The following is a 27,437-nucleotide window of genomic DNA, read 5'->3' as shown; positions in this document are numbered from 1 at the left end:
ACATCATCGGAAGGGGTTACATATTCAATATTGGCTTGTTTGCAACTATGAACGGTGTAGCTTATCGGATTGTTTGGTATAAATAGCGGTCCTATACAGTGATTGAAGTGAAAGAAATAGATTAAGATGCATATTGAACACCACCACAAATCTGTTTTCATCTACATTAAATCCTTTTCATTGAGATGTTGATAATCAATTTAAAGGGTTTAAAAGAATTTATTGAAATTTTTATACAATACATCATACATGTTCAACTGCAAACACCAAACAGTGGTTACCTCCCTTTCCTAAAGGATCACTGCCATCACTTGAATTGTGTGAGAATGATCAAAACATGTGACATCATTCAAAAAGTTTGTATCTTCTTTCATTTCAACAACTTAGTTATTTAATGGAAATTTAATAAAAAAAATGAATACAAAATAATAGCTGAAATCCAGATTTTTCGTCCATGGTCACAGAGGTCTTATCTGCAAGTCAAGGGAGGTCTCCCCGTAGGAGATGCTTACAGTGAGGTTTGGAAATGGTTAATGCACCTGCACACAAAATGCAAACAAATATTAATCAATGTAAAAGCTGAATACTAATACAGAGAAATGAATACTTAACACTATTACAAAGAAAATAAGTATGATAAACTATTTGACTATATTTGAATAAAAAATTACCTCAGGAGTTTAATGCCGCTTACAAATAACATAAAACATATAACAACAAACTATTTATGGAGATTTCATTTTTACAAATTGCACTTAATATCACAATGAAATGATTTAAAAACAGCACAGAGAACCCATGATACCAGTATGTCAACATAGTGAACCCATGATACCAGTATGACAGCATAGAGAACCCATGATACCAGTATGTCAACATGAAGAACCCATGATACCAGTATGACAGCATAGAGAACCCATGATACCAGTATGTCAACATAGTGAACCCATGATACCAGTATGACAGCACAGAGAACCCATGATACCAGTTTGTCAACACGGAGGACCCATGATACCAGTATGTCAACATGAAGAACCCATGATACCAGTATGTCAACATGGAGAACCCATGGTACCAGTATGTCAACATGGATAACCCATGATACCAGTATGTCAACATAGTGAACCCATGATACCAGTATGACAGCATAGAGAACCCATGATACCAGTATGTCAACATAGTGAACCCATGATACCAGTATGTCAACATAGTGAACCCATGATACCAGTATGTCAACATGGAGAACCCATGATACCAGTATGTCAACATAGTGAACCCATGATACCAGTATGACAGCATAGAGAACCCATGATACCAGTATGACAACATGGAGAACCCATGATACCAGTATGTCAACATAGTGAACCCATGATACCAGTATGACAGCATAGAGAACCCATGATACCAGTTTGTCAATATGGAGGACCCATGATACCAGTATGTCAACATGAAGAACCCATGATACCAGTATGTCAACATGGAGAACCCATGGTACCAGTATGACAACATTGAGAACCCATGATACCAGTATGTCAACATGGAGAACCCATGATACCAGTATGTCAACATGGATAACCCATGATACCACTATGTCAACATGGAGAACCCATGATACCAGTATGTCAACATGGAGAACCCATGATACCAGTGTGACGTCACAGAGAACCCATGATACCAGTATGTCAACATAGAGAACCCATGATACCAATATGTCAACATGGAGAACCCATGATACCAGTATGGCAGCACAGAGAACCCATGATACCAGTATGTCAACATGGAGAACCCATGATACCAGTATGGCAGCACAGAGAACCCATGATACCAGTATGTCAACATAGAGAACCCATGATACCAATATGTCAACATGGAGAACCAATGATACCAGTATGGCAGCACAGAGAACCCATGATACCAGTATGTAATCATAGGGAACCCATGATACCAGTATGACAGCGTAAAGAACCCATGATACCAGTATGACAGCATAGAGAACCTATGATACCAGTATGACAGCATAGAGAACCCATGATACCAGTATGACAGCATAGAGAACCAACGATACCAGTATGACAGCGTAGAGAACGCACGATACCAGAATGACAGCATAAAGAACCCATGATACCAGTATATCATTACAAAAATGAAATCAAGAGCACTTCACGTGGATGGCAGGGTTTGTCTGTTGTTGATTCACTGAGCTTAAAAGGAGCTTTACTCGTCAACTATTAAAGCTATTGATAGAGTTATGAGTATTGCGTCATACTGGAATATTGTCTCTTGTAACATGTATTTACAAAGTTTGAATATCTTTAAACTGATTTTGGGTTATGGCCATTTTTAAAGTTTTAGCACAATGATGCCATGGATGATAATAACAACACAATACCAACACTATCACAATACCTAAACATTTTTTTCTTCAGAAAAAAACAAGCTAACAATACATGTATATAAAACAGTCAACATAGTGAACCCATGATACCAGTATGTCAACATGGAGAACCCATGATACCAGTATGTCAACATAGTGAACCCATGATACCAGTATGACAGCATAGAGAACCCATGATACCAGTATGACAACATGGAGAACCCATGATACCAGTATGTCAACATAGTGAACCCATGATACCAGTATGACAGCATAGAGAACCCATGATACCAGTTTGTCAATATGGAGGACCCATGATACCAGTATGTCAACATGAAGAACCCATGATACCAGTATGTCAACATGGAGAACCCATGGTACCAGTATGACAACATTGAGAACCCATGATACCAGTATGTCAACATGGAGAACCCATGATACCAGTATGTCAACATGGATAACCCATGATACCACTATGTCAACATGGAGAACCCATGATACCAGTATGTCAACATGGAGAACCCATGATACCAGTGTGACGTCACAGAGAACCCATGATACCAGTATGTCAACATAGAGAACCCATGATACCAATATGTCAACATGGAGAACCCATGATACCAGTATGGCAGCACAGAGAACCCATGATACCAGTATGTCAACATGGAGAACCCATGATACCAGTATGGCAGCACAGAGAACCCATGATACCAGTATGGCAGCACAGAGAACCCATGATACCAGTATGTCAACATGGAGAACCAATGATACCAGTATGGCAGCACAGAGAACCCATGATACCAGTATGTAATCATAGGGAACCCATGATACCAGTATGACAGCGTAAAGAACCCATGATACCAGTATGACAGCATAGAGAACCTATGATACCAGTATGACAGCATAGAGAACCCATGATACCAGTATGACAGCATAGAGAACCAACGATACCAGTATGACAGCGTAGAGAACGCACGATACCAGAATGACAGCATAAAGAACCCATGATACCAGTATATCATTACAAAAATGAAATCAAGAGCACTTCACGTGGATGGCAGGGTTTGTCTGTTGTTGATTCACTGAGCTTAAAAGGAGCTTTACTCGTCAACTATTAAAGCTATTGATAGAGTTATGAGTATTGCGTCATACTGGAATATTGTCTCTTGTAACATGTATTTACAAAGTTTGAATATCTTTAAACTGATTTTGGGTTATGGCCATTTTTAAAGTTTTAGCACAATGATGCCATGGATGACAATAACAACACAATACCAACACTATCACAATACCTAAACATTTTTTTCTTCAGAAAAAAACAAGCTAACAATACATGTATATAAAACAGTTTTCAACTAACACTTAACCCAGCTAATTAAGAACTAAGCAGTTTAATAAAAATGCACTTAAACCACCAACTAGTTACACTTTGGTACAAGTATAATTATATATTATCCAAACACAAATGAGGTGAAAATGATTACGATGGGAAATATAACACAATTAACAAAGAAAATTACAATGACAAAATTATGAAATTTTAAAATATACAACACCACTGTATCACAGACTAGGAAAACAAATGGTTAGGTAATCATGTTGTATTGTAAAAATAATGAACAATGTTAGAAGTTTAATTGACTCCAACAGATTAATCATGAATAGTATTATGCACTGAGCAATTAATTGCAACATTTTTCATGACTGTTAAATCCATCTACATTTCTTTTAAAAACAATTTATTAGTTTGTTTTACTGGTTATTTAATTATTTTTTATAATCTTCTAACAATTCAATACTAAATTTTGGTGAATCTCAGAAATATAGCCTTGCAATTTGACATGCAAAAAAACAACATTTTGTTCAATGATTCTAGAAAATAGTTTTTTTGTTCAATAATTTCAGAAGTTGATCCCACAGAAAAATCTTGTTGAGCCTCTATTGCATAAGTCTTGGAATGACAGTGAAGGGGACGACGGGGCTGGAACCCTCAAGGTCAAGGGCAGTCACCTGACAGTTGACAGAGGCCTGTGATTGGCCGAGAGCTTCTAACACCACACCCAGACAATGCCTGAAATAAATTTATGGATGTGACAAAACACAGAAATGCATGGATTATAGCAAACATTTCAAAATATATCTCTAGACTACCTCAATGTGACTAGGAATTACAGTAACTTTTAATTAAACCTATGCCCAAAAGGTGCGACAGACATTCATAATACATAAAATGACAATTAGCCACAATCAATATCAAGTATTGAAACTGATCCAAAATTATGATGGATTATCATAAAAAATCAGACCGATCATTTTGTTTAATAATCGATGACGCAATTAAAAATTCCAATCTCATAATAGTTTTTCAAATTTAATATTATAAAATAAAAATGAATTGCATGTATATGATTCATGATTTATATACAGAATATCCTGAAGGCCATGACCCATGTGGACAAATAAATATATGATACAATGTTTTCAGATGAGTCACTGGATACCGGTCCTTAATGCAAAATGAAACAATTAACCAAAATTAAGCCTAATATTTAAGTAAATCAAAATATATCGTATTATAAATGAATACAGCATTACAGTGAAAATCAATACGGAGATTATTGGCGACATCGTTCATAAACAATCAATTTGCGATTTATATTGCATAGACGAAATCAAATATCATAAATATTCATATATAATTCATTTACCAGGAAATATCTGAGGTGGGGTCTGTGTTGACAGCATCTCTAAGCACCTTTTCTGCCAACTTGTTATTATCGAGATAATGTAGCACCATGCCCTGAAACAATCATTTAAGATGTACACAAAGGTAATGTAAATTCATGCTCTAAAATAAGTGGTGTCCACTCATATCATCCATTTTCTGCCTTCTGATTTCTAACGCATATGGAATTTATTGGATGAAAACTTGGTGTTACCATCCTAGACTCGATGTCTTGACTACCCCACCAACATTGATTTTGAGAAACTTTAATGCTCCACTCGTGGTTTTTAGACATTACTTTTTGTTTGTCTAAATTCTCTTGGCCTCCCTTAGTGCAAAACATTTATAGATTCACAATACACATTTGTGCTAGATCATTTTAACTAGAATTCCATGAGTTCGCTGTGTTGTCTATCAGGAAAACCCATATTTTATCTAGTAAAGGTCACTTTGACCTTGACTTTTGACCTATTGGCCCCAAAATCAATAGGAGTTATCTATTTGTCATGACCAGTGTGCATACCAAGTTTGAAGACTCTACAACAATGTCATTGAACTGTTATTGATAAGAAACAAAAATGTGACTGCTACCACCATCGTACAAAGCAATCCCTGTGTCTGCCAGGAGTACCCTGTCAGTACTCACACTAGGTTACATGTCTAAATATGTCTTTGACCTTAAGCTTAAGACTAAGCTCTTGTAGGTGAAGAAAAAATTGAAAACACACAATGACAAAGAGCATAATGATTGCTTTATGTCTTCCATAGTTAAAAGTTAGAATAATAATATCGTCCGTTACGGAATTAGTAGGTGATCCGACATTTGATATACAGGGCAAAGGAAACCATATCTGTCGAGAGCAAAACTCGAGCCTGAATATGAATTCCAGCATCCCGTAAATACAATATCGGGTCACCGACTAACCCCGTAACATATACATCATGTCGACAACCTGATGTCATGTTTAAATGTTCCATTTATTCACCAAAAAATTCATCAGAATCGGAAAATAGACACCATTTTGTAACGATATAAATTTGGTGACACAATATGGAAAAATATGGAGTCACCGGGTGACCGGTCCTGGACCAATGGCATTGCATCAATTATGTTGGTGGCGTGATATAGCTGGATATGTTTACCAAGTGTTGTAAACTCTTAGTGTGGTAAGGGTTCAGGGATATTGCACTCTCAAACCGCTCCTTTGCCTCTTTAAACTGATGCTTGTGTTCGTGTATTCTACCTCTCTGAAAACAGAACAGTAATTTCATACTTTATAAATTACTTATTAAATGCAAGTCTAGATTACATAATATTCTATAGTTTGTAGTGTTGGAAAGACAATTCATGTGCTGGCATTTACACATCATGTTTTATCTTTATTACCAAACCTCATATTTTCTTTTCATTCTTATGACATTAAATTGATATCCCACTGAAACAATTATATACAATTATATTTGTTTATTTTATAATTTGAACTCATTTGAAGTGACGTTCATTGGTATTTGACTGTTAAAGCGCACTCTTGATGACATCAACACATTCCGGAAATGAACGCATTGATATTATGTCACATCTGTGTGCGCACTGATGTTTGGACAGCGAAGCAAGCCAAACTTTCATAACAGTGACTGATACCAAATTGTTATATCACTGCATTAATACAGTGTACCGGGGTAATATCAATTATATCTCACTAGTAAAATTCTAAAAACCAACAGAAAGCTTAAAATAACACCAATAACTAAAATGTGAAGGATGGAAGTCAGAGAGCTCTATATATTTCCACAACTGTGGACTCATACACTACCTACCAACATGTGGACTCAAACACTACCTACCAACATGTGGACTCAAACACTACCTACCAACATGTGGACTCAAACACTACCTACCAACATGTGGACTCAAACACTACCTACCAACATGTGGACTCATACACTACCTACCAACATGTGGACTCATACACTACCTACCAACATGTGGACTCATACACTACCTACCAACATGTGGACTCATACACTACCTACCAACATGTGGACTCATACATTACCTACCAACATGTGGACTCATACACTACCTACCAACATGTGGACTCATACACTACCTACCAACATGTGGACTCATACACTACCTACCAACATGTGGACTCATACAATACCTACCATGTACGAGATTTGATGTGAGAGGGGAAACAAGGAGGCCGTCTCTTGAACACATGACTCTGCTTCCGCCACTTTGTCCATGGACAAGTAGAGATCACCTGCGGAAAGATCAATTTTATCAATATGAAACAAGATCAGTGGGAATTAACACTCAAAACTAGGACAGTTTTTTTTTTCTTGTAACTAGAATTATGCTAATCTGATGTATTACCAATGTGGGGCACTGATTTTTTTGAGTTAAGGTCACCATGATCTTGACCAACTGACCATGTACTTACCATGACACATAATGTGCATACCAAGTTTGAGAACTCTACAGCAAGTTATTCAAAAGTAATTGAATGGAAAGATTATTGTGACACCGATGCCACTGCTAGCCAAAGTATTCTCTATGTATCTGACATGCTTCTCTGGTGACAAAAATAATAAATAATTGTTGTGTTTTCACTCAAGTACAGAATAGACCATAAGCAAAACAAATTAAATTTTAGAAAAATTGGTATGAATTCAATCATGGGAACATCTTTGGTATTATCTGAATCATGGGAACAACTTTGGTAGTAACTAGGGATGCAAACGAATATTTGAATATTCGAATATTCGATCAAACGTTTGGTATTCGAATGTCAAAATCGGTATTCGAATATTCGAAAACAAATCAATAAAGAGAATAAAACACATTTTGCCTTCATCACTCATGTTGTTTTTAAAATTTGTTTATCTTGTTTTTACAACGATTGGCCCCTAATGCCAGAGGTATGAATGTGATGTCTAGACACGCGTCATGTGTAATTTAGGGTCATATCATCGGTGCTATAAAATGTCCCCCTACTTTTACAATAACTGGCTAGGGATCGGCTTAACACCAATGTGTATTCTTGGCTGCAAATTATGCTGTGCAACATAACGCAAATCGAGGTGATGATATGAATGCCACAATAATGTAATATTGTGCTACAATAATATTGTTGCATATATGTGCTTTAAACTGTTTCCATCTTTCGATACAGTTTTCTAGCTTTGAAATGGATTTGAGGATATATTTCCTCTATTGTTGTATAATAGATGAGGCCAATCCACTTATGTTTTCGTTTTACTATTTTACTAGTTCCCGAGTTGGTTTGGGTTTTCCATAGTTGTAATTAGTCAATTTAGAGGTCGATCTCAGAACGAGGCTGATCATCCTACGGAAAGACCCTCCATTGGCACAAAACACTCTTTAACTAAGAATCCATCTAATTTCAAATTGTTTACAAAAGGCAACGGAATTAAATTATTCGATTTTGTTGTTTGTCCGTTTATATGTATTGCTTTTTTCTTCCTGAAAATGGAGAATTTCAAAGGCTCATTTGGGGAAAATCAGATTCCGCCGCGGCTACGACAAAATAGGGTTTGAATGACCCGGCTATTACTTTAGATAATAATAGCAGTTTACTTCTTATTCTAAAATATTCGAATATTCGATCGAAAGAATTACCGAATATTCGAATATCTATTTTGCCATTCGTTTGCATCCCTAGTAGTAACTGAATCATGGGGAAATCTCCGGTATTAACTGAAACAGGGGACCAACTTCCATACTAACTGAATCATGGGAACAACTTTGGTATTAACTGAATCATGGGGAAAACTCTGGTATTAACTGAAACAGGGGACCAACTTCCATACTAACTGAATCCTGGGAACAACTTTGGTAGTTACTTAATCATGAGAACAACTATTGAAGGCATTAGCCATAACTTTTTTAGGTGTGTAATAATACCTAATAAGATCACTTCTGTTACAAAGACTTCAATGCAGCACAGATGAAATGAACAGACTACCCAGGCCAGCTGTGGACTTCCATTAACAAGGCATACTTGCTAAAGAAGGAATATACCCATGCCATATATGATTTTCATGTTAATAAGATGAACTGTATAGGTCAATATATAAAGAATTGCAAAATCTTTAACCACCCCCTGAGATATAACCTCCAACTTACTGAGATGCATCCAGATCTGTCCCTGGAGTTTGAGCGTGCGAGATTCAGACGCAGACTGTGACCCTTCCTTACCGAGACTGGAGGATGCGAGGTCCGACAGGGTTTGCTCTATCCTCGATACTGCTAGGGACTCTGCACGCACTGAACCTGCCATAATGAAGGTAAACCATATCAAAGTTATGGCATATACATGCTCTATCCTCGATACTGCCAGGGACTCTGTACGCACTAAACCTGCCATAATGACGGTAAACCAATTCAAAGTTTGGCATATAAATACTCTATCCTCGATACTGCCAGGGACTCTGCACGCACTGAACCTGTCATAATGACGGTAAACCATATCAAAGTTATGGCATATACATGCTCTATCCTCGATACTGCCAGGGACTCTGCACGCACTAAACCTGCCATAATGACGGTAAACCATGTCAAAGTTATAGCATATACATGCTCTATCCTCGATACTGCCAGGGACTCTGCACCCACTGAACCTGCCATAATGACGGTAAACCATATCAAAGTTATGGCATATACATGCTCTATCCTCGATACTGCCAGGGACTCTGCACGCACTGAACCTGCCATAATGACGGTTAACCATGTCAAAGTTATGGCATATACATGCTCTATCCTCGATACTGCCAGGGACTCTGCACGCACTGAACCTGCCATAATGACGGTAAACCATGTCAAAGTTATGGCATATACATGCTCTATCCTCGATACTGCCAGGGACTCTGCACGCACTGAACCTGCCATAATGACGGTAAACCATGTCAAAGTTATGGCATATACATGCTCTATCCTCGATACTGCCAGGGACTCTGCACGCACTAAACCTGCCAATATGACGGTAAACCATATCAAAGTTATGGCATATACATGCTCTATCCTCGATACTGCCAGGGACTCTGCACGCACTGAACCTGCCATAATGACGGTAAACCATGTCAAAGTTATGGCATATACATGCTCTATCCTCGATACTGCCAGGGACTCTGCACGCACTGAACCTGCCATAATGACGGTAAACCATATCAAAGTTATGGCATAAACATGCTCTATCCTCGATACTGCCAGGGACTCTGCACGCACTGAACCTGCCATAATGACGGTAAACCATATCAAAGTTATGGCATATACATGCTCTATCCTCGATACTGCCAGGGACTCTGCACGCACTGAACCTGCCATAATGACGGTAAACCATATCAAAGTTATGGCATATACATGCTCTATCCTCGATACTGCCAGGGACTCTGCACGCACTGAACCTGCCATAATGAAGGTAAACCATATCAAAGTTATGGCATATACATGCTCTATCCTCGATACTGCCAGGGACTCTGCACGCACTGAACCTGCCATAATGAAGGTAAACCATATCAAAGTTATGGCATATACATGCTCTATCCTCGATACTGCCAGGGACTCTGCACGCACTAAACCTGCCATAATGACGGTAAACCATGTCAAAATTAGGGCATATACATGCTCTATCCTCGATACTGCCAGGGACTCTGCACGCACTAAACCTGCCATAATGACGGTAAACCATATCAAAGTTATGGCATATACTTTAGAAATAGGAAATAAGTGCTTTTTGAAATAACAGTATGATGATGTACACTTTTTTATTTCAACTTTCTTACAGCTAAAGTAACTGCTTTGCATAAAAATGATACATTTAAAACTACAGGGGCAAGCCATGTAGCAAAACATAAGACAATGATCTAAATTTTGGTTGCAATATGACCAAAGTACACACTGGTTTCATTAAGATGTTGAAGCAGCCTGCAAGACTTCTACATTGGACACATAAAAAATAAGTAATATGTTACTCTCTGAACCTCAATATCTTAAAGCCCCAGTTCAAAGTTTAAACTTAAAATGACATATAAAAAATAGAATAAAAATAAAGATGAGTTTTTTTTTTTTTTAAATGTTATGTATTTGTCTCCAATTCCATGCGACTCTTTATAAATATACTTCATGCCAATCTGAACTATTGGTCGCTTATGATGACACTTGTTTCTTACCTTCCCTCTCAGCCACCTCGTTCAACTGAAGAAAGGCATGGCTTCTTCTGTCAAACTGTGAACGGTCCATAGTAGAGAGTGAATGCTTTTGTTTGACGCTAACTGTGTCCGACCTGAGAAAATATAGTTTTTATTCATATAGAATTAAGGGTTAAATACTTTCATCAGTTTATTGATATTACAATTTTGTATGTAGGAATTATCATAGTTTTCTACTACATTTTTACAAATCGTATGATTTGCTATTACTATGAGGTATTTGTTAAACAAAACTGAATATAAGTGTTTGGATATATGAATACTTTGAAATCCTTTCAAATAAGGGACATAACTTGACAAATATTAAAGGAAGAGTTATGGACCCTGCTTTCCATGTGCATATTATCTCTGGCTACATATGTACCAAGTTTCATTAAAATATCTTGAACGCTCTCAGAGTGAAGGCCAAGGTTAAAGTTATTGCACAACGACACAGATGCTGCTAAAAACAAAACCAATGGCTATGGCAGATGAGCTAATTAAAGTGTAGGTTACATACACATCTGACTGTATTTCATGTAATTGTTTCCATAGTTTCATCATTTTCTTGCAAGTGTTGAGTGCTCTCTCAGGCCCATAAAGCACCTCCTCTATTCTACACTTGGTAAACAGCAGACTGAAAACAGAAACCACAATTAATGATGACATTCCATTTTCAAAGGTCAATCATTTTGTATTTTGTGTATATTCATCCATGAAAAAATGTTAATGAGTTTGATGTCAAAGCAGACTATACAACACTACAAGATTATCTAATGCATGTTTCAAAGCTGGTCTAGGCACATAGGTCCACAATTGTTTGTCAGATACATGTATATAGGCCATACTACACATATACATTTTTGTAACATGTGTACAGGTTTCATGTAAATATTTTAACACTTTTTGAGTTCTGGTAAAGCCTTTCTTGCACAGCTCAACTGACACTGCATCTTGACTAATGAACATCTAATAAATGTGTTATATACCTGATATTGTCAGGATATTCTTCAAGTGCTGCATTACAGAGTTCCATGGCATCCTGGTATTGTTTTTGTGCAGTGAGTAGCAGCACCAGCAGATGTAACGAGTGTACATGATCACTATAGTACTTCAGGGCCAGCTTGGTGTAACGTACAGCCTCCTCAATCTAACAGGAAGAAGGAATTAAAATTAAAATTTACAAAATAATCAATTCATTGATGTTATGAATGCTTGACATGGAATACTGTACATAAAACTTTACTGCACCTCATTGTCAAATTAGACAGTCACATTTTTTGTCTTGGCAGTAAATCAATGCCTGAGCACCCTTTTACGGAGGGCACATATATAAGATATTACTCTTATTGTTTTTTTGCTTATAAAACCCCTTTGCTTGGTATAGAATGTGATGTTTCGGGAGAAGGCCGTAAATGATGTTGGCATAACTATTGGCCATTCCCTTTGCATGCTTGATTTTATAATGTTGATTTAAATATTGTGTTGAGCACACATATCGGAGAGCAATTAAAAAGAATTATCCAGTTAAAGTGTGTTATTTAGTTCCACCTTACCAATAGCATTTAGTCTGATTACTATACCTAGCAAGCTGGTTTGTTTGGATACTAACATTAACCTCCCAACAAGACAACAACTTTTAATATACCCCGGTACTTATAATATACTTTTATAAAATGACATCATGTTAATAGTTATGTTCTGTTCCTGTTAATTTAAGAACAAGAGTACCGCAGAGTGAATGGAAACCCTTGTCCTTGTCTGTTGCTTTTCAGTAAAAAAAACGGTGCATAACTCAACAATTATTAAATCAGAGTTTTGGGCCTTGCTATGCATCTGCATATTGTCTATGGCAACATATTGAATGTTTTTGAGTAAGGACCAAGGATAAATGTTTTTCTCTATGATGCATATGGCACCACCAAGGCTATGACAAAAACAGATGAGCCAAAATGGTCTAAAACTGTACCTGTCTGAGAATGCCCATCTGTAATGCGAGGTGGAAGAGAGAGAGGTAGTCGTTGGGGTCCAGAATATGGGCTCTGAAATGGTAAACAAGTTATGTTTGTCAAACTTTTATCACTTATGTTTAGGCATTACACATTTATTACTGGAACTGATTTTTTAAATCCCTCCAGAAAAGACAATGGTAGTTATCAGTTATCCAGTAATAATACTGGGTTTCATAGCATGAAGAAAATAACATGGTATACATATAGAATCTAATGAAAGTAGTAGTAAATGGTACCATACCAAACTGTTGTGTTAAGGAGAAACTAAACTTTTTACACTCTAATAACATATGCGAGTGAGAGTTGTCTAGTGGTCAAGAGATTGTGGATTTGAGTCCCACCAGCAGTAACTGCTCTTGGCCGCTCATAAAGAACACCAGTACTGGTTTCAGCCCAGGAAACAGGCTGGAGAGTGATTCGTATTAGCTTTAAGTTTTCTTCACAATCAAGCTAAAAATCAATAAGACTAAACTAAATGACAAATGAATTCCCTCACTTCTGGAAAGCCTTAAGTGCCTTGTTATGGAGTAATTGGCGTTCTCCCTGAAGCTTCATATTGCCGGCTTTCAGACAGTAGCCGATGCCAAGAGCCACATATGCACGAGATGACATCGGGTGATCTTCTCCCGCCTCCATGGCAAGTTGGGAAAACTCTATACCATCATCATACTGTTTTAAAGACAATATTTCTTACTATCAGTTTTATCACATAAAATATTATACAAACAACATAATAACATGTATGTATTGGAATGAAGTCATTTTCATTGAGACTAATTTTAATAAAAAAGTATTTAAAAGAGTTTGAACACACATTACCTTTTCAGTTAATATGTATATATCAAAAAGTAGTTACATAACATAAACAAGTTTTGTGGTTGATTGTTGATTTTTTGACATCTTTTCTGTTTGCATCATTTATTCTATTTTCAATAATATGCGCAATTGAATATGTTGCATGCTTGAAGTACCCACTGTTTGGAATGTGATCTAGGTCAATTTTTGACAAATTCAAGGGCATTAACTCTGGAGTTGAAAGTGCAATCAGGCTGTTGATGGAATATTTGAGAGTCAATGCCATTTAACATTGTACCCATGTTTAGTATCAATTGGATAAAATCTACTTTAGTTAGAGGTCAACACCAGACAACATAATCCCTATATGTATGTCATGCTACGAAAGGGACTTAAAAAAAATCTACACATAACTTAATAATGAATCTGAATCTTCACCTTATGCAGATGTTCATAGCAGATTTTAGCTGCCTGTAATACAGGGATTATAAACTTCGGTCTCAGTCTATGACACTCTCGTAATACTTGCAGTCCCCTCTCATACTGAAATATTGAAGACAGAAGTTTTACAGAAATATCACTAGCCAATGGCATGCTTAAAAACGGAATAATTAAGTTTCACCGGAAAATAGCAAGCAGATGGAAATGCTTATACTGAGATAATTCGTAAATAATTTCAAAGGAATAGCACTAGTTGATGACAATGCCATACTCAAATATGGCAGAAATAAGTTTTACAGGAATATCACTTACAGAGGATGACACTCACACTGAAATATGTTAAGTCTAGCTATATAAGAAAATCTAGCCTGTCATTTCATTTTTTCTAGTGGCAATTTATAATAGATAAAGGTTTATTCTTTATGTGTTTATGTACAAGCATACAGGAAAAATACTGTTCATCAAATACGAACCTGTCTGTCACAAATAAGTGAATTGGCAAATTGCTGCCAAATATGATATTCTTCAAAAGAAAACTTCATGGCTCGCTCAAACGACTGAAAAGTGAGAGATATTTTCAAAGTTGCATTTTTAAGTAATGAGTTTTTACTTTCACACCATACAAAAATAAAAGAACAATGATGATTTACATGGGTCAAAAACAATTATTCCTCATTGTTGAATTATAAGTCCAAATTGGAGAGAAAATCATGAATACTAATACTTGAACCTGTTTTTTCATGTTCAAAAAGAGTGATTAAAAAAGAAAGCCAAATTATTGGTAACGGATGCTCATTTTATTTTGTAAAGGACCAAGAGACAAAACTACTGTCTGAGCTGCTTACAAAAGTGTGTCAATCATATTTGAAATATAAACCAATTAAAAATCAGATACAAGACAAGACCATAGCAAGCAGTCGCTGACACTCGTCCATTTCGTTCAGGTTCTTGACAGGCAATTATTACAGCCAAAGCTATGGGACCTGCTACAGATGTGCATATTGTCATGGTGAACATAAGTACTAAATTCTAAATGAATATCTTGATGGGTTTCCAATTTAGAAGATGTCCAAATAAGCACAAAACCTGCTTTTAGGGTTTGCTCAATTCCTATATTAAATACAACAGGGCTTGTTAAAATTTTGATACAAAGCATTAGGGCAAGAATTCCAACTTGTTCATCCAACAGTCTTATTTTGACAACTGAGTAATGACAAAATCCAAGTTTTTGATTGCCGGTGGAAGAAACACCAAAGCTATGATAATACTATGAAAACTTTTTTTTTTTAAATAAGTCAAAAATCTTCTTACATCAACCAACTTATGGAAGTGTGCCTTCTTTACGAGGGCGATGGCAAGAAGGTCAAACACCGCAGAGGCGTTGTGGAACGTGTGTAGTCTTCCTTCCAAGTGTTCCACAGTGCGGTTCAGAATTGCCTCCCTTGTCGACTAGAATGAAAATATTCACATTTTGTTATCAGTCATTATAACAGTGGCTTATTTTCCATATAGTTTGTATAATGTAATAATAATATTAAGAATAATAATAACTCTACTTTAGGAAGATAAAACATTACAATACATCATTACTTGGATAACAATGTGGTTTCAATCTATGATGAAATAGATAATTAAACTAAATACAGTGAAGAAACCTTTAAGACCTCACAGATGTCAATTTAATTTTTCAATTGCCTTCTTTATTGCCTATTTAGTGGGAGAAAATGGGAGAAATTGAGAGAATATTTGATTATGAATTTTTCATTGCAATTTAATTTTCATAAACAACATTAATTGAGACCTAAAAAAATGAAAATGATCATTTAGAGCGACATCATTTTAATCACTAATCTATAAAGAATAGAGAGGTAAAAAAACATTTCAGCACTTTGTTTTTCTTTTAGATAAAAACTTTAAATATTACACTAGATAAGTAGCATCTCAGGATAAAGTCATCTTGTTAGTTCAAACTTACAACAGCTTCAGCAATCAACAGCAGCAACAAGGCTTCTTCTGTTTGATTAGTTGGAACGAACACCCTGAAATAGTTCTTTATATTAAATTGTGTTACACAGGAATTTTTAATTTCGGCAGGGCAGAATGTGTACTTTATTAAAACTTTGCGTAATATCAAATATCAGATTACATAGTATTGGAAATACTTAAATAAAGCTTTGCATAATAGCAAATTCAATCAAACTTTGCTTACTAATAATTTTAATATCAGATTACATCTAACTTAAAATGAGATTTTGTTGCATACTGGAAACACTTTGCATACCAGACAAACATTCTCTGTCTATGACTAGGGCTTACAAAAAATCATTCTTACCCCCTGGACCCCAATGAATGATGGGTCACATGCACCACTATGCCAATTTCAAATAAATCTTATGTATAATTTAATTATGCAATTTAAGTTACCGGAGTATGAAATTAAAAAAAAAGCAAAATCAAATTATCAATTATTTGAACACAACAGAATTAGAAAATTATTCAAACTCTGTAAAAAATAAGATGTTCTAGGAAATCTTACAATGTTAATTTTGTTTGCGAATAATTGCATGTCATGACAACAAACAAAAAACTATGCACACTTCTTTTTTCGTGAAAAGCTCAAAAGATTTGTTTTTAACATTAAATTTGAAAGTTAAAGGCACGCAAAAAAAATTTCAATCATGTGTTTCTTGCAAGGATGGAAAATCTAACCTCAGGTCAGTTATTCTATCCACATTGGAAACACATGAAAGATGCTTATATCCTCGGCAAGAAACTAGTACTCATTTTTATTATGCATATATAAGACTTCAGATGAAATAATCTAGTAAGAGATTGAACCCTGCACCTCTAGTGTAAGATGTAAACAATCATTCAACCACTATATCAACTTTCAATCATCAGTTTGCCTAAAAGCCCTTATCCCAAAATCACCTGTCAGCGGCATATTTCCTTGGGGAAAGATTGTTCCTGTCATTTTGCGCTTGTTTCTTGGAGACCGTTTGAACGTAGGAACTTTCACATACGCCCCGCAATAACACTTCCGCTAACTGGCGAGCCAGGGTCTGGGGAAGAAACCAAAAATAAAACAAGATGACATTTTCTGATTGTCATAGCACAAAATGAAACATCCAATGTATATCATTCGCCCATAACACTAAGTGCAACTCACAAAATAAGCACTGTAGAGTTTTTGTATTACTAAAAACATAGACATCTTCAGGTATCAGATATTAATTCAAAAAGCTGATGTATAAAAAAGTTTTCAATATTTGATTTTAAGTTTAAGATGTCATCTTACAAACCAATTAAATTTACCGTAAAATTATCCAACATTAACCATCAAAGGGTTAAGAGCCATATATATTGGCTGTCATGCCATAGTGTTCATTTTCTTTTATAAAGCACAAACCAGTCTAAGATGCTGGGTGTATCTGGTCTCTACAGCTGTGAGAAGGTCTCTAAATCTTTTTATTCCTTTGTCCAGTTCCCTGAAAAGTATATCATATATATTTTTTATATTCTCACATTTTTTAATAAGTGTAAGAAGCTAATAATGGCTAAGGTCAAATTTCAAACACTATAAACATTGATGAAACAATCTATCAATTCCTCAAAATTCCTTTGTCAGTGAGACATCATTGGTACCGTATATCGGTGACCGACCCTCATCTGATATAGATAATCTGATGTAGTATATTGGTGACCTACCAGCGACCGAAGTGAAATATTGGTGACCTACCCTTGTCTGCTGTGAAATATTGGTGACCTACCATTGTCCGATGTGATATATTGGTGACCTACCCTTGTCTGATGTGAAATATTGGTGACCTACCCTTGTCCGATGTGAAATATTGGTGACCTACCCTTGTCTGATGTGAAATATTGGTGACCTACCTTGTCTGATGTGAAATATTGGTGACCTACCCTCGTCTGATGTGATATATTGGTGACCTACCCTTGTCTGATGTGAAATATTGGTGACCTACCCTTGTCCGATGTGGTATATTGGTGACCTACCCTCGTCCAATGTGAAATATTGGTGACCTACCCTTGTCTGATGTGAAATATTGGTGACCTACCCTCGTCTGATGTGAAATATTGGTGACCTACCCTTGTCTGATGTGGTATATTGATGACCTACCCTTGTCTGATGTAGTATATTGATGACCTACCCTCATCCAATGTGAAATATTGGTGACCTACCCTTGTCTGATGTGAAATATTGGTGACCTACACTTGTCTGATGTGTTATATTAGTGACCTACCCTCATCTCATGTAGTATATTGGTGACCTACCCTCGTCCGATGTGGTATATTGGTGACCTACCCTTGTCTGATGTGAAATATTGGTGTCCTTCCCTTGTCTCATCATGTTTATTGGTGACCTACCCTCATTTTATGTAGTATATTGGTGACCTACCCTCATCTCATGTAGTATATATGTGACCTACCCTCATCTCATGTAGTATATTGGTGACCTACCCTCATCTGATGTAGCATATTGGTGACCTACCCTCATCTCATGTAGTATATTGGTGACCTACCCTCATCTCATGTAGCATATTGGTGACCTACCCTCATCTCATGTAGCATATTGGTGACTTACCCTCATCTCATGTAGTATATTGGTGACTTACCCTCATCTGATGTAGCATATTGGTGAACTACCCTCATCTCATGTAGTATATTGGTGACCTACCCTCATCTCATGTAGTATATATGTGACCTACCCTTGTCTGATGTAGCATATTGGTGACTACCCTCATCTCATGTAGTATATTGGTGACTTACCCTTGTCTGATGCAGTATATTGGTGACCTACCCTCATCTCATGTAGCATATTGGTGACCTACCCTCATCTCATGTAGCATATTGGTGACTTACCCTCATCTGATGTAGCATATTGGTGACCTACCCTCATCTCATGTAGTATATTGGTGACCTACCCTCATCTCATGTAGTATATATGTGACCTACCCTTGTCTGATGTAGCATATTGGTGACTACCCTCATCTCATGTAGTATATTGGTGACTTACCCTTGTCTGATGTAGTATATTGGTGACCTACTCTTGTCTGATGTAGCATATTGGTGACTACCCTCATCTCATGTAGTATATTGGTGACCTACCCTCATCTCATGTAGCATATTGGTGACCTACCCTCATCTCATGTAGTATATTGGTGACCTACCCTCATCTCATGTAGCATATTGGTGACCTACATGTACCCTCATCTCATGTAGTATATTGGTGACCTACCCTCGTCCGGTGTGAAATATTGGTGACCTTTCCTTGTCTCATCAAGTTTATTGGTGACCTACCCTCATCTGATGTAGTATATTGGTGACCTACCCTTGTCTGATGTAGTATATTATATAAATATATAAAGTTATGAGGTATGGGTCAGTTACTTTTGACTGACCCTTGTATATTGGTGACTACCCTCGTCTAATGTAGTATATTATATTAATATATAAAGTTATGAGGTATGGGTCAGTTACTTTTGACTGACCATTGTATATTGGTGACTTACCCTCATTTGATGTAGTTTATTTTTAACCTACCCTCGTCTGATGTAGTATATTGGTGACTGTTGTACAGCTGTCTCCAGAATATCACCCATATTGCAGCCATCAACGTCCTGCTGTGATCCTCCACCCCAAGAAGAAACAGCCTTCTCCTTTTCCTTGTGAATAGATTTTAAATGTAGCAATAAATGGTTTATTTCCAATTACTGTTGTAATCATTAATTATGACCTTTTTGGTGTCAGATGGTTCAAATATTGACAAAAACAATAGTAGAGGCAGGAGTTTAAGCCAACAACATATATAAAGTACATCCAATACAAAAACGAAATACATGAAATATAGGGCTGTTTCATCAAGAATCTACGAGAGAGTTCAAACAGAATTAAAACACTGCTGAAACAAGAGCTACCACAGTATGTGACGAATTCCCTGGAATGTAACATTGACCTATGGACAAGGTCAGTACATGAAAAAGTTGAAGCTCAGATATGACCTCCTACACTCATGCACTGATCTTGCACGCGACATTTCTTCTTGGTATTTCAAACACACATGGCAAGTTATTTTAAAATCTGTCCATAGAATGGAAAGAAATTGAGCCTGACATACGGCCGGACGGACAGACAGTGCAATTTAAATATGCCCACCTTTGGGGGAATAAAAATCGCCTACTTTTAGGTAACAAAACACTGCAAGGACTCTTCATTAAATGGCCCCCAGAGCTTTTCCTACTGCCCTTTATTTTACCTGCAGATACAAGAGGCTGAGGTCCCCGGCCATCTCGAAGCAAGCAATGATTTTCTCCTCCCTCTCAGCGGTCTTGAACTTGCTGGTAGAACCCACTGGCAACTTCTCTAAGCACAAGCCTGGGAAATACACCCATTATACCAATTTTTAAACTCCAGTAAACTAGTGATATCATGCCTTTGTCATTGCAATAGTGAAGCTGTGGTAGAACTTTGATATGTTTGCTACATTGTACTTTAACAATTATAATTTTGTTGTGTTAAAAATTGTGAACAAATTGAGAAAATACTATCTTGAATCTCCCAATAAATGATTTTTACATTTTAATACCCTTATTAAGAACTCTTATGGCTGGTTTCTTTATTCTAACTAATTTCATGTCTTGAACTTCAGTTGAAAATACATGAGATTGTCTTGGAACCTAGTTAGGTCTTGGATTCAGATGTGCTAAATTCATATTATCGACCTAGAATTCTGAGAATTGTATTTTGCATTTTTCTAAATGTCACCATAATGACCTTGCCCTTTGACCTACTGACCCCAAAATCAATAAGGGGTCATTTACTGACAAAACTAATGTGCATACCAAGTTTGAACACTCCACAATAAGTCATTCAAAAGTAATTGCCCAGAAAAAGAATTGTGACGTTGACAATGTGGATGCCGCCAGACAAAATAATTCTTTTGTATTTGTCTGCCATGATTTGCAGGTGAAAAAAATAATCAGCGATTAATATCTCATTTAAAATTACCCTTTAGAGCAAATGCCTCTGCGACGATATGAAGCATTCTTGGGGAGGACGATTTCACTGAGACTGAGTCAAGGTTGGAATTCTCATACAGAGTGAGGGCCGACTGGTACTGGCACTGGTAAAAATTAACCTTCGCAAGCAGCAGATTGGCCTCAAACTGCAACTGAAAACAGACAACATCACAAGAATTTGGTATGAACAAACTGCTCTGTCTTCTAATTCCACTCAGCAAATGTGAAAAAAAAATTGTGTGCAGGCCTTTTTTTATGCACAAAATAATTTCTTTTTCCACAGTTTACAAGTAAATCTGAGTCTAAAAAGCCCATTGCAGAAAACGTAGTCCACCCTTTGTTTCATGTAAAGTTTCCCAAATGAGCTAGTCCAAGGGTTACCAAATATGAGTACAAACGTAAGTGAGAACCTTGTTTTTTTATTTCAATATAACTTCTATTTAAATCTTGAACAACCAAGCATCTTTAAACTTAGGTTGGAGTGGAAGGATTGACTGACCTTGCCATTTTCTTTGACACAAATCTTGAGGTGTCTTTCAGCTTCATCAAGAGCAGCGGTAGATCCCCCACTTGTAGCATGTTCTGAGACTGGGTTTTCTTTACAATAGGCCTCTAAGCTACTCTCTCCAAGAATGAAAGGTACATAGTAATCTGTAAAAAGAATGAGGACATATTATTAAAGTGTGTGCAAAAATAGTTAGCTTATAATAACCAAGTCAATGAACACGCACAACAGAACAAATTATGAGATCTATTTTTGATCGTAAGGTGCCATTAATCATTAATGGTTTACAAGTTTAGAGCTCGGCCTATACTGGTTGACGTTACATTTCTAAACAGGGTGCAAATCCCGAACACCTATCAAAACACGCGTTTTTTTACCGTGATTGATTATTCGATAATCTAGATCAATACAGAGGCTTGCCTTGGTCACACTTGTTTGACCTTGTTAATGTTATGTTGAGTATTTTTTTCTAAAAATGCCATTCAATGTTTATACGCTTAAAGATCAAAATGTAGCACATCGGAGATGACGTTAGATGGAGTATGTGCTTCTTTGAGGCCTTGCAGTTATGTTGACCTACATTGAATATATCTATTAATAGAAATCACGCTTTACATTTAAATCGCATGTTTTGAAAAACATCGGAAACAATAAATAACTTTGCAGCTTAGTGTTTATTCAATATAGCATACATAGGCCAAATAAAAAATAGGTGTGTTTCAGGTAACGCTACCAAAAAAAAATAGGGTAGGTAGGTCAGATTTATTTATTTTTTTGATATATTGATTTCAGTAATTGTTGATTCAGACTGTCACAAAAATAAAAGTCATCAATTTTCAGGTTTATCAGCAGTTTTTAAACATGTTCCATGCTTCAAAGGAAACATTCTTTATTTGTCTGGTTAAATACTTTGACAATGATGGTTGGGTTTCAACTAAGTTATGGTACACCACTCTGCTATTATTTGTTTCAACTAAGTTATGGTACACCACTCTGCTATTATTTAAGACTTTCCAGGAATGGTTTTACTTTTCTTTATGCATCCTTTTGCTTTGAATCACCCTCTGTAGTATGCTAACCTTTCTGTTAATAATTATATGGAAAGTGGGACAGCAAAATTTACCATATAAGCCATCAGCCAAGGAAACCTCAATGCTGTCAAGAGCACCTGAGGGTTCAGGTTTGAAGAACACGTAACATGCAGGTTTTATTGCCAAAATTGTACACTTAAGTCTGACATATCAATCAGAAAGTCAGTATCTGATACATTTGTATCTGACAAGAAAATATAGTTCAAGAAATGAAATATACTTGCCACACAAGTACAAACTACACATAATTCACCTTAGAGTTCGGACACTCTAAAAATTTGGACACCCATTATTAATTTCAAAAATTATTTATTTTGCGTAGTGACTACCTAATTTTCGGACACCCAAAGGACATCGATAATAACTTATACAGTTACTAAGTCTCACAGACAAAGATTATTGATCATTATCCTTTCAATGTATTTGCCTGGCTAGATTACCTAACCGTATACATCACTGTGACAAGTTAATTAGTTACTACCCATCCTAAACGATTTATTGCCTGTTGAAAAGGAAGTGTGATATATTTAATGGAGGATTAAAGAAACAACAAGGGCAATCAAGAGATTAAGAAAACACAGACATGACATGTTTGTTAAACGATCCGCCAATAAACTTTGAAACTTGTACCACACTTATTATAGACTTTATGAAGCAATAATCGTACGTACAGTAATACTCACTGAAACATCAATAGAACAATAAAAGTCAACACATTCAATGATACAGGTAACTATTTAATGTGATGAATTAAAGTTAGAAATGCAATACTTAAGTTACAATCGAAAACACAACCCAGACACATTAATCCTGCAACAAAATATCCATGTCCTCCATGAGATCCTCGTAGGTATAACTGTGAGTTATGTGACGTCACACAATGTGACTGTTTGATCTGAAGCCGATAGAAAGTGTTTATTCATTTCAATGCATGTATAAAATGGTGTTGAATGGGATTTTAATCAACTTGATGAAGGATTTACACTTATAGGCCAGACAATGCGAATGTTCGTCGGACAGTCGGACATGTCCGGTATATTTCAATTTTGAACGACGAAACTTTTGTTTTGGTCGGTCACAATGTCCGGTGAAAAATTAAAGTCAGCACCGTATAATTTTCAGAAAATTTACTTTCAGTTTCTAAATAAATGTTCAGAGTTATTTTTATATCATGATTATTCAGCGTGTTAATCCGTGTTTCACTATTTGTAAACCCCGTTTCGACATGTTTCCGTAAAAGCCGATAAAACGCGTAAGGTTCCAATTTCAGCTGGTACTCTAATACTTTTATTTTACGGAAATGTTCGGAAATTACAAAATTCCGTATGTAGTGGTTCCCGGCAATCGTGTTAATTTAAATATGATGATTAATATACCGAGCTGACTTTCTTTCCGCTCTGTTTAACATTACCAATAACAAGAACTCTACTTTCGTTTTTTGCATAAATGTTGTGTCTGAGTTTGACTTGTAGTACAATTCGTTACATTTTATAACCGTATTGTATCTTTAATTTAAAGATGAATTAAAAGAGTAAGATCTAGCTGTTCCATGGGTAGACGAACCAGATATGAGTTTTTTTGGGAGGCAAGGGAAGAAAAAAATTATGACATTTATAAGATCCGAATATTGATTTTTTTTACATTATAGTACTGTAGGACAAATCTAACCAAAAAGATCTAAACCTGTTATAATGGGGAATTACAAAACTTATTTAAAAAAGAGGCTTAACTTGATTTAGGCTGATGTTACTGAATACTGTTTGTAACATTGCGACAGGTAAAAATTTGGTGCGACAGGTAAACTTTCAGTGTTTACCTGTCGCAATGTCCTGTGAAGAAGGAAAAGTTTTCGCGTTGTCTGATAGGCGTTATAACCAATGATAACTACGGATAAATTTATAATCAGTGGTAAAATGCAGACATGAAGAAAAAAGGCAGGTTTAACATACATGTAGATAAAATGTAAAAATGGTTATTTTCTATGAATTCGGACAGCGAAAAAAATAATTATTTTAAGGTGTTCGAACTCTAAGGTGAATTACGGTAAAAACTATCAGAAATCCAACTCTAATATTGTCAATTTTTCGTATACATTTCGTAACACAGGCTTTTCGTACCAAAATTACATTTTTTCAGGGAAAAATAGGTTAGGGTCGTGAAAAAATAGGGTCGGTCGGGTAACCTGAAACGGACCTGTTTTTTTTTATTTGGCCTTATTAATTATAATTGTTTGACCATGTATTTTTGCTTTTCAAGTGTTCGGTATTTGTGCCATCCATAGCATAAATTGAATGATGATTTAATGTCTATTAAATGAACGGTTTTCAACATAAAATTGAAAAGATCATGAATCTGTACTTTGACAGATGTTCTCACATTGACCCAAGATGTTTCATACGAAATTTAATCTGACAACAACAAAAAGTATCAAAGACAATTGTAAAAAAAACTCAAAAGTGTTCGGATTTGTGACCTTAGCCAGTACAGTTCAAAGGGAAATATTGGACAAACCCCGATGTAAAATGATCAGAAACGAGGAATTATAACCTGGCTAATGAATTGGATACAATTACACAAACCTATTCCAGTGCTTTTTGAAGAAAGTTGTTTGACAAGTTCTAAAGCTTTTGACCACAACCCTTCGACCCGGCACTTTTCAATTTCAGACTGAAGTCTTGATGGTTTTGCCATTGCCGCCATTTGTGTTTTACATTATATTAAAAATGTGGATTTAATGCTCACAAAATATAAATGTTTTTCAGAATAATACAGAAAACACGAAAAAACTGGTCGACTGTCATCTGTCAAGGGGAGTCACTCTAAAAGTTTCGCCTTTTAAGCGAAAGAAAAACAGAACGTAACAAAAAGGTTCCACGCAACTAATTTATTTCCTTTGGCCTGTGTTCATTTCAAAGGAGCCAATTTGGTGACATAGTTAAATACGGTTCGTGTATTCCATACAAGTTCGCAATGTGATATCTTAAGGCTTCAAGTCTCAATTATTTCCCTCCAAAAAATAAGATGCAATGAAGTACGATCATAATTTAATAACATTTAAGATATAGTTGTGTAACAAAAGATTGCATTGTGATTGTGATCAAATGTATGAAGTTTGAAGTTTAAATGTTTTGATGGTTCAAGTGATTATGAAAACAACAACACAAAAATGTTGATGAACGGTGATTTTTGTGGGGCCTTAAAGCTGCACTCTCACAGATTGGCCGTTTTGACAACTTTTTTTATTTTTTGTCTTGGAAAGAGCAAATTTTTGCGTAAAGATCTGCAAACCAGTGATAAAAGACTGTTGACAAAAGATTAGATCGTAAATTTTCATATTTCCGTTCCAAAATTGATGTTTTATGCATTTTTCTTAAACCGTTAGTAACGGTTTAAGCCTTAAAACATTAAATACACATTAAAACATTAATACATAAATAAAACTCACAACGTATTGTAATACATTAAAATAATTGAATAGTAGATTCGGAAAATGTGCCACTTATATAACCGACCGTCGGCTTGGAATTTAGGAGTTCTTACCAATTGGAAAATCACGATGTATTTATCAGTAAAAGGGTTTAGTCGAGGAATTCCTAGCTCCAAAAGACAGTACTTCGGTCGATGAAAATAACCATTTAAGAGCACTTTACACATACAGTTATTAACAAAGGGCAGTAACTGTTGTCATGGTAATATCAATTTACTGCCTTTTAACCTTGAAGCATTCGCAATTGTCACAACACACATCATAACCATAGGATTCCAAATCTGGAACGCGCAGATATTTAATACAAATAGTGCAATGACATGGTACAAGTAATGAAATCCATTAATCAAATGCATGTTTGCATTCAACAAATCACATGATTAAGTAATTAACATACGACAATACAAAATGGAAATAACATTCATGTTGTGGAAATGTAAAAATGTATCACGACGCAATATGCCCATTCCAACATAAACAATACGGCGAAAATGACAGTTCCTTGACAATTTTAGGAATTACATAAATCGGTTAATACTGTTAACAAGCATTTCTTTAGAAGATTTTAGTAATGATTAACTTCAAGTCAAACCCCAAATCAGAGTATGTATGGATGAACATGTATGGACGATTGGTGTGAAAGTTAACCATACAATGATGATGTAATTCCTGAAATCTAAATGTCAACAGAACCGTATATTACAGTATGTTCCTTTTAACTCACTGATGTATGATGATGCTAAAATGGCAATTA

At 35.9% G+C, this 27,437-nt stretch overlaps 1 protein-coding gene across 3 annotated transcripts; it reads right to left on the bottom strand.

Moving 5' to 3' along the window:
- Positions 1 to 379: 379 nt before the first annotated feature.
- LOC128209661 (tetratricopeptide repeat protein 7B-like) lies at positions 380 to 25,998 on the bottom strand. 3 transcript variants are annotated; one of them, XR_008257047.1, is made up of 22 exons: positions 25,776 to 25,998; positions 22,100 to 22,251; positions 21,590 to 21,752; positions 20,838 to 20,956; positions 20,126 to 20,247; positions 17,970 to 18,048; positions 17,492 to 17,622; positions 16,536 to 16,599; positions 15,872 to 16,009; positions 15,034 to 15,117; positions 14,558 to 14,662; positions 13,821 to 13,993; positions 13,282 to 13,354; positions 12,302 to 12,462; positions 11,833 to 11,949; positions 11,295 to 11,407; positions 9,253 to 9,399; positions 7,269 to 7,366; positions 6,243 to 6,347; positions 5,083 to 5,174; positions 3,287 to 4,445; positions 380 to 3,256 (listed from the first exon to the last, which is right to left on the bottom strand). XR_008257047.1 is itself a non-coding variant. In XM_052913798.1 (21 exons), the coding sequence occupies exons 1-21, from the start codon at positions 25,894 to 25,896 to the stop codon at positions 4,313 to 4,315; spliced, it is 2,490 nt and encodes an 829-aa protein (XP_052769758.1). In that variant the 5' UTR covers positions 25,897 to 25,998; the 3' UTR covers positions 380 to 4,312. The 3 variants fall into 3 exon arrangements, 1 of the variants encoding a protein (XP_052769758.1); XR_008257046.1 differs by having other exon boundaries at positions 1,960 to 1,996; positions 2,027 to 4,445; XM_052913798.1 differs by having other exon boundaries at positions 380 to 4,445.
- Between the last annotated feature and the right edge of the window lie 1,439 nt (positions 25,999 to 27,437).

Source organism: Mya arenaria, chromosome 11 (genome assembly GCF_026914265.1).
Source record: "Mya arenaria isolate MELC-2E11 chromosome 11, ASM2691426v1".
Classification (NCBI taxonomy): Eukaryota; Metazoa; Mollusca; class Bivalvia; order Myida; family Myidae; genus Mya; species Mya arenaria.
Note: the sequence above shows the minus strand (reverse complement) of the source record. Positions and strands in the feature narration are given on the sequence as shown.

Coding starts and splice junctions, on each gene's coding strand:
- LOC128209661 (XM_052913798.1), bottom strand. CDS start 25,896: ATGGCGGCAATGGCAAAACCATCAAGACTTCAGTCTGAAATTGAAAAG. Junction 15,118..15,871: donor ACTTCCATAAGTTGGTTGAT/GTAAGAAGATTT, acceptor CTCACTTTTCAG/TCGTTTGAGCGAGCCATGAA. Junction 14,663..15,033: donor CACTTATTTGTGACAGACAG/GTTCGTATTTGA, acceptor TCAATATTTCAG/TATGAGAGGGGACTGCAAGT.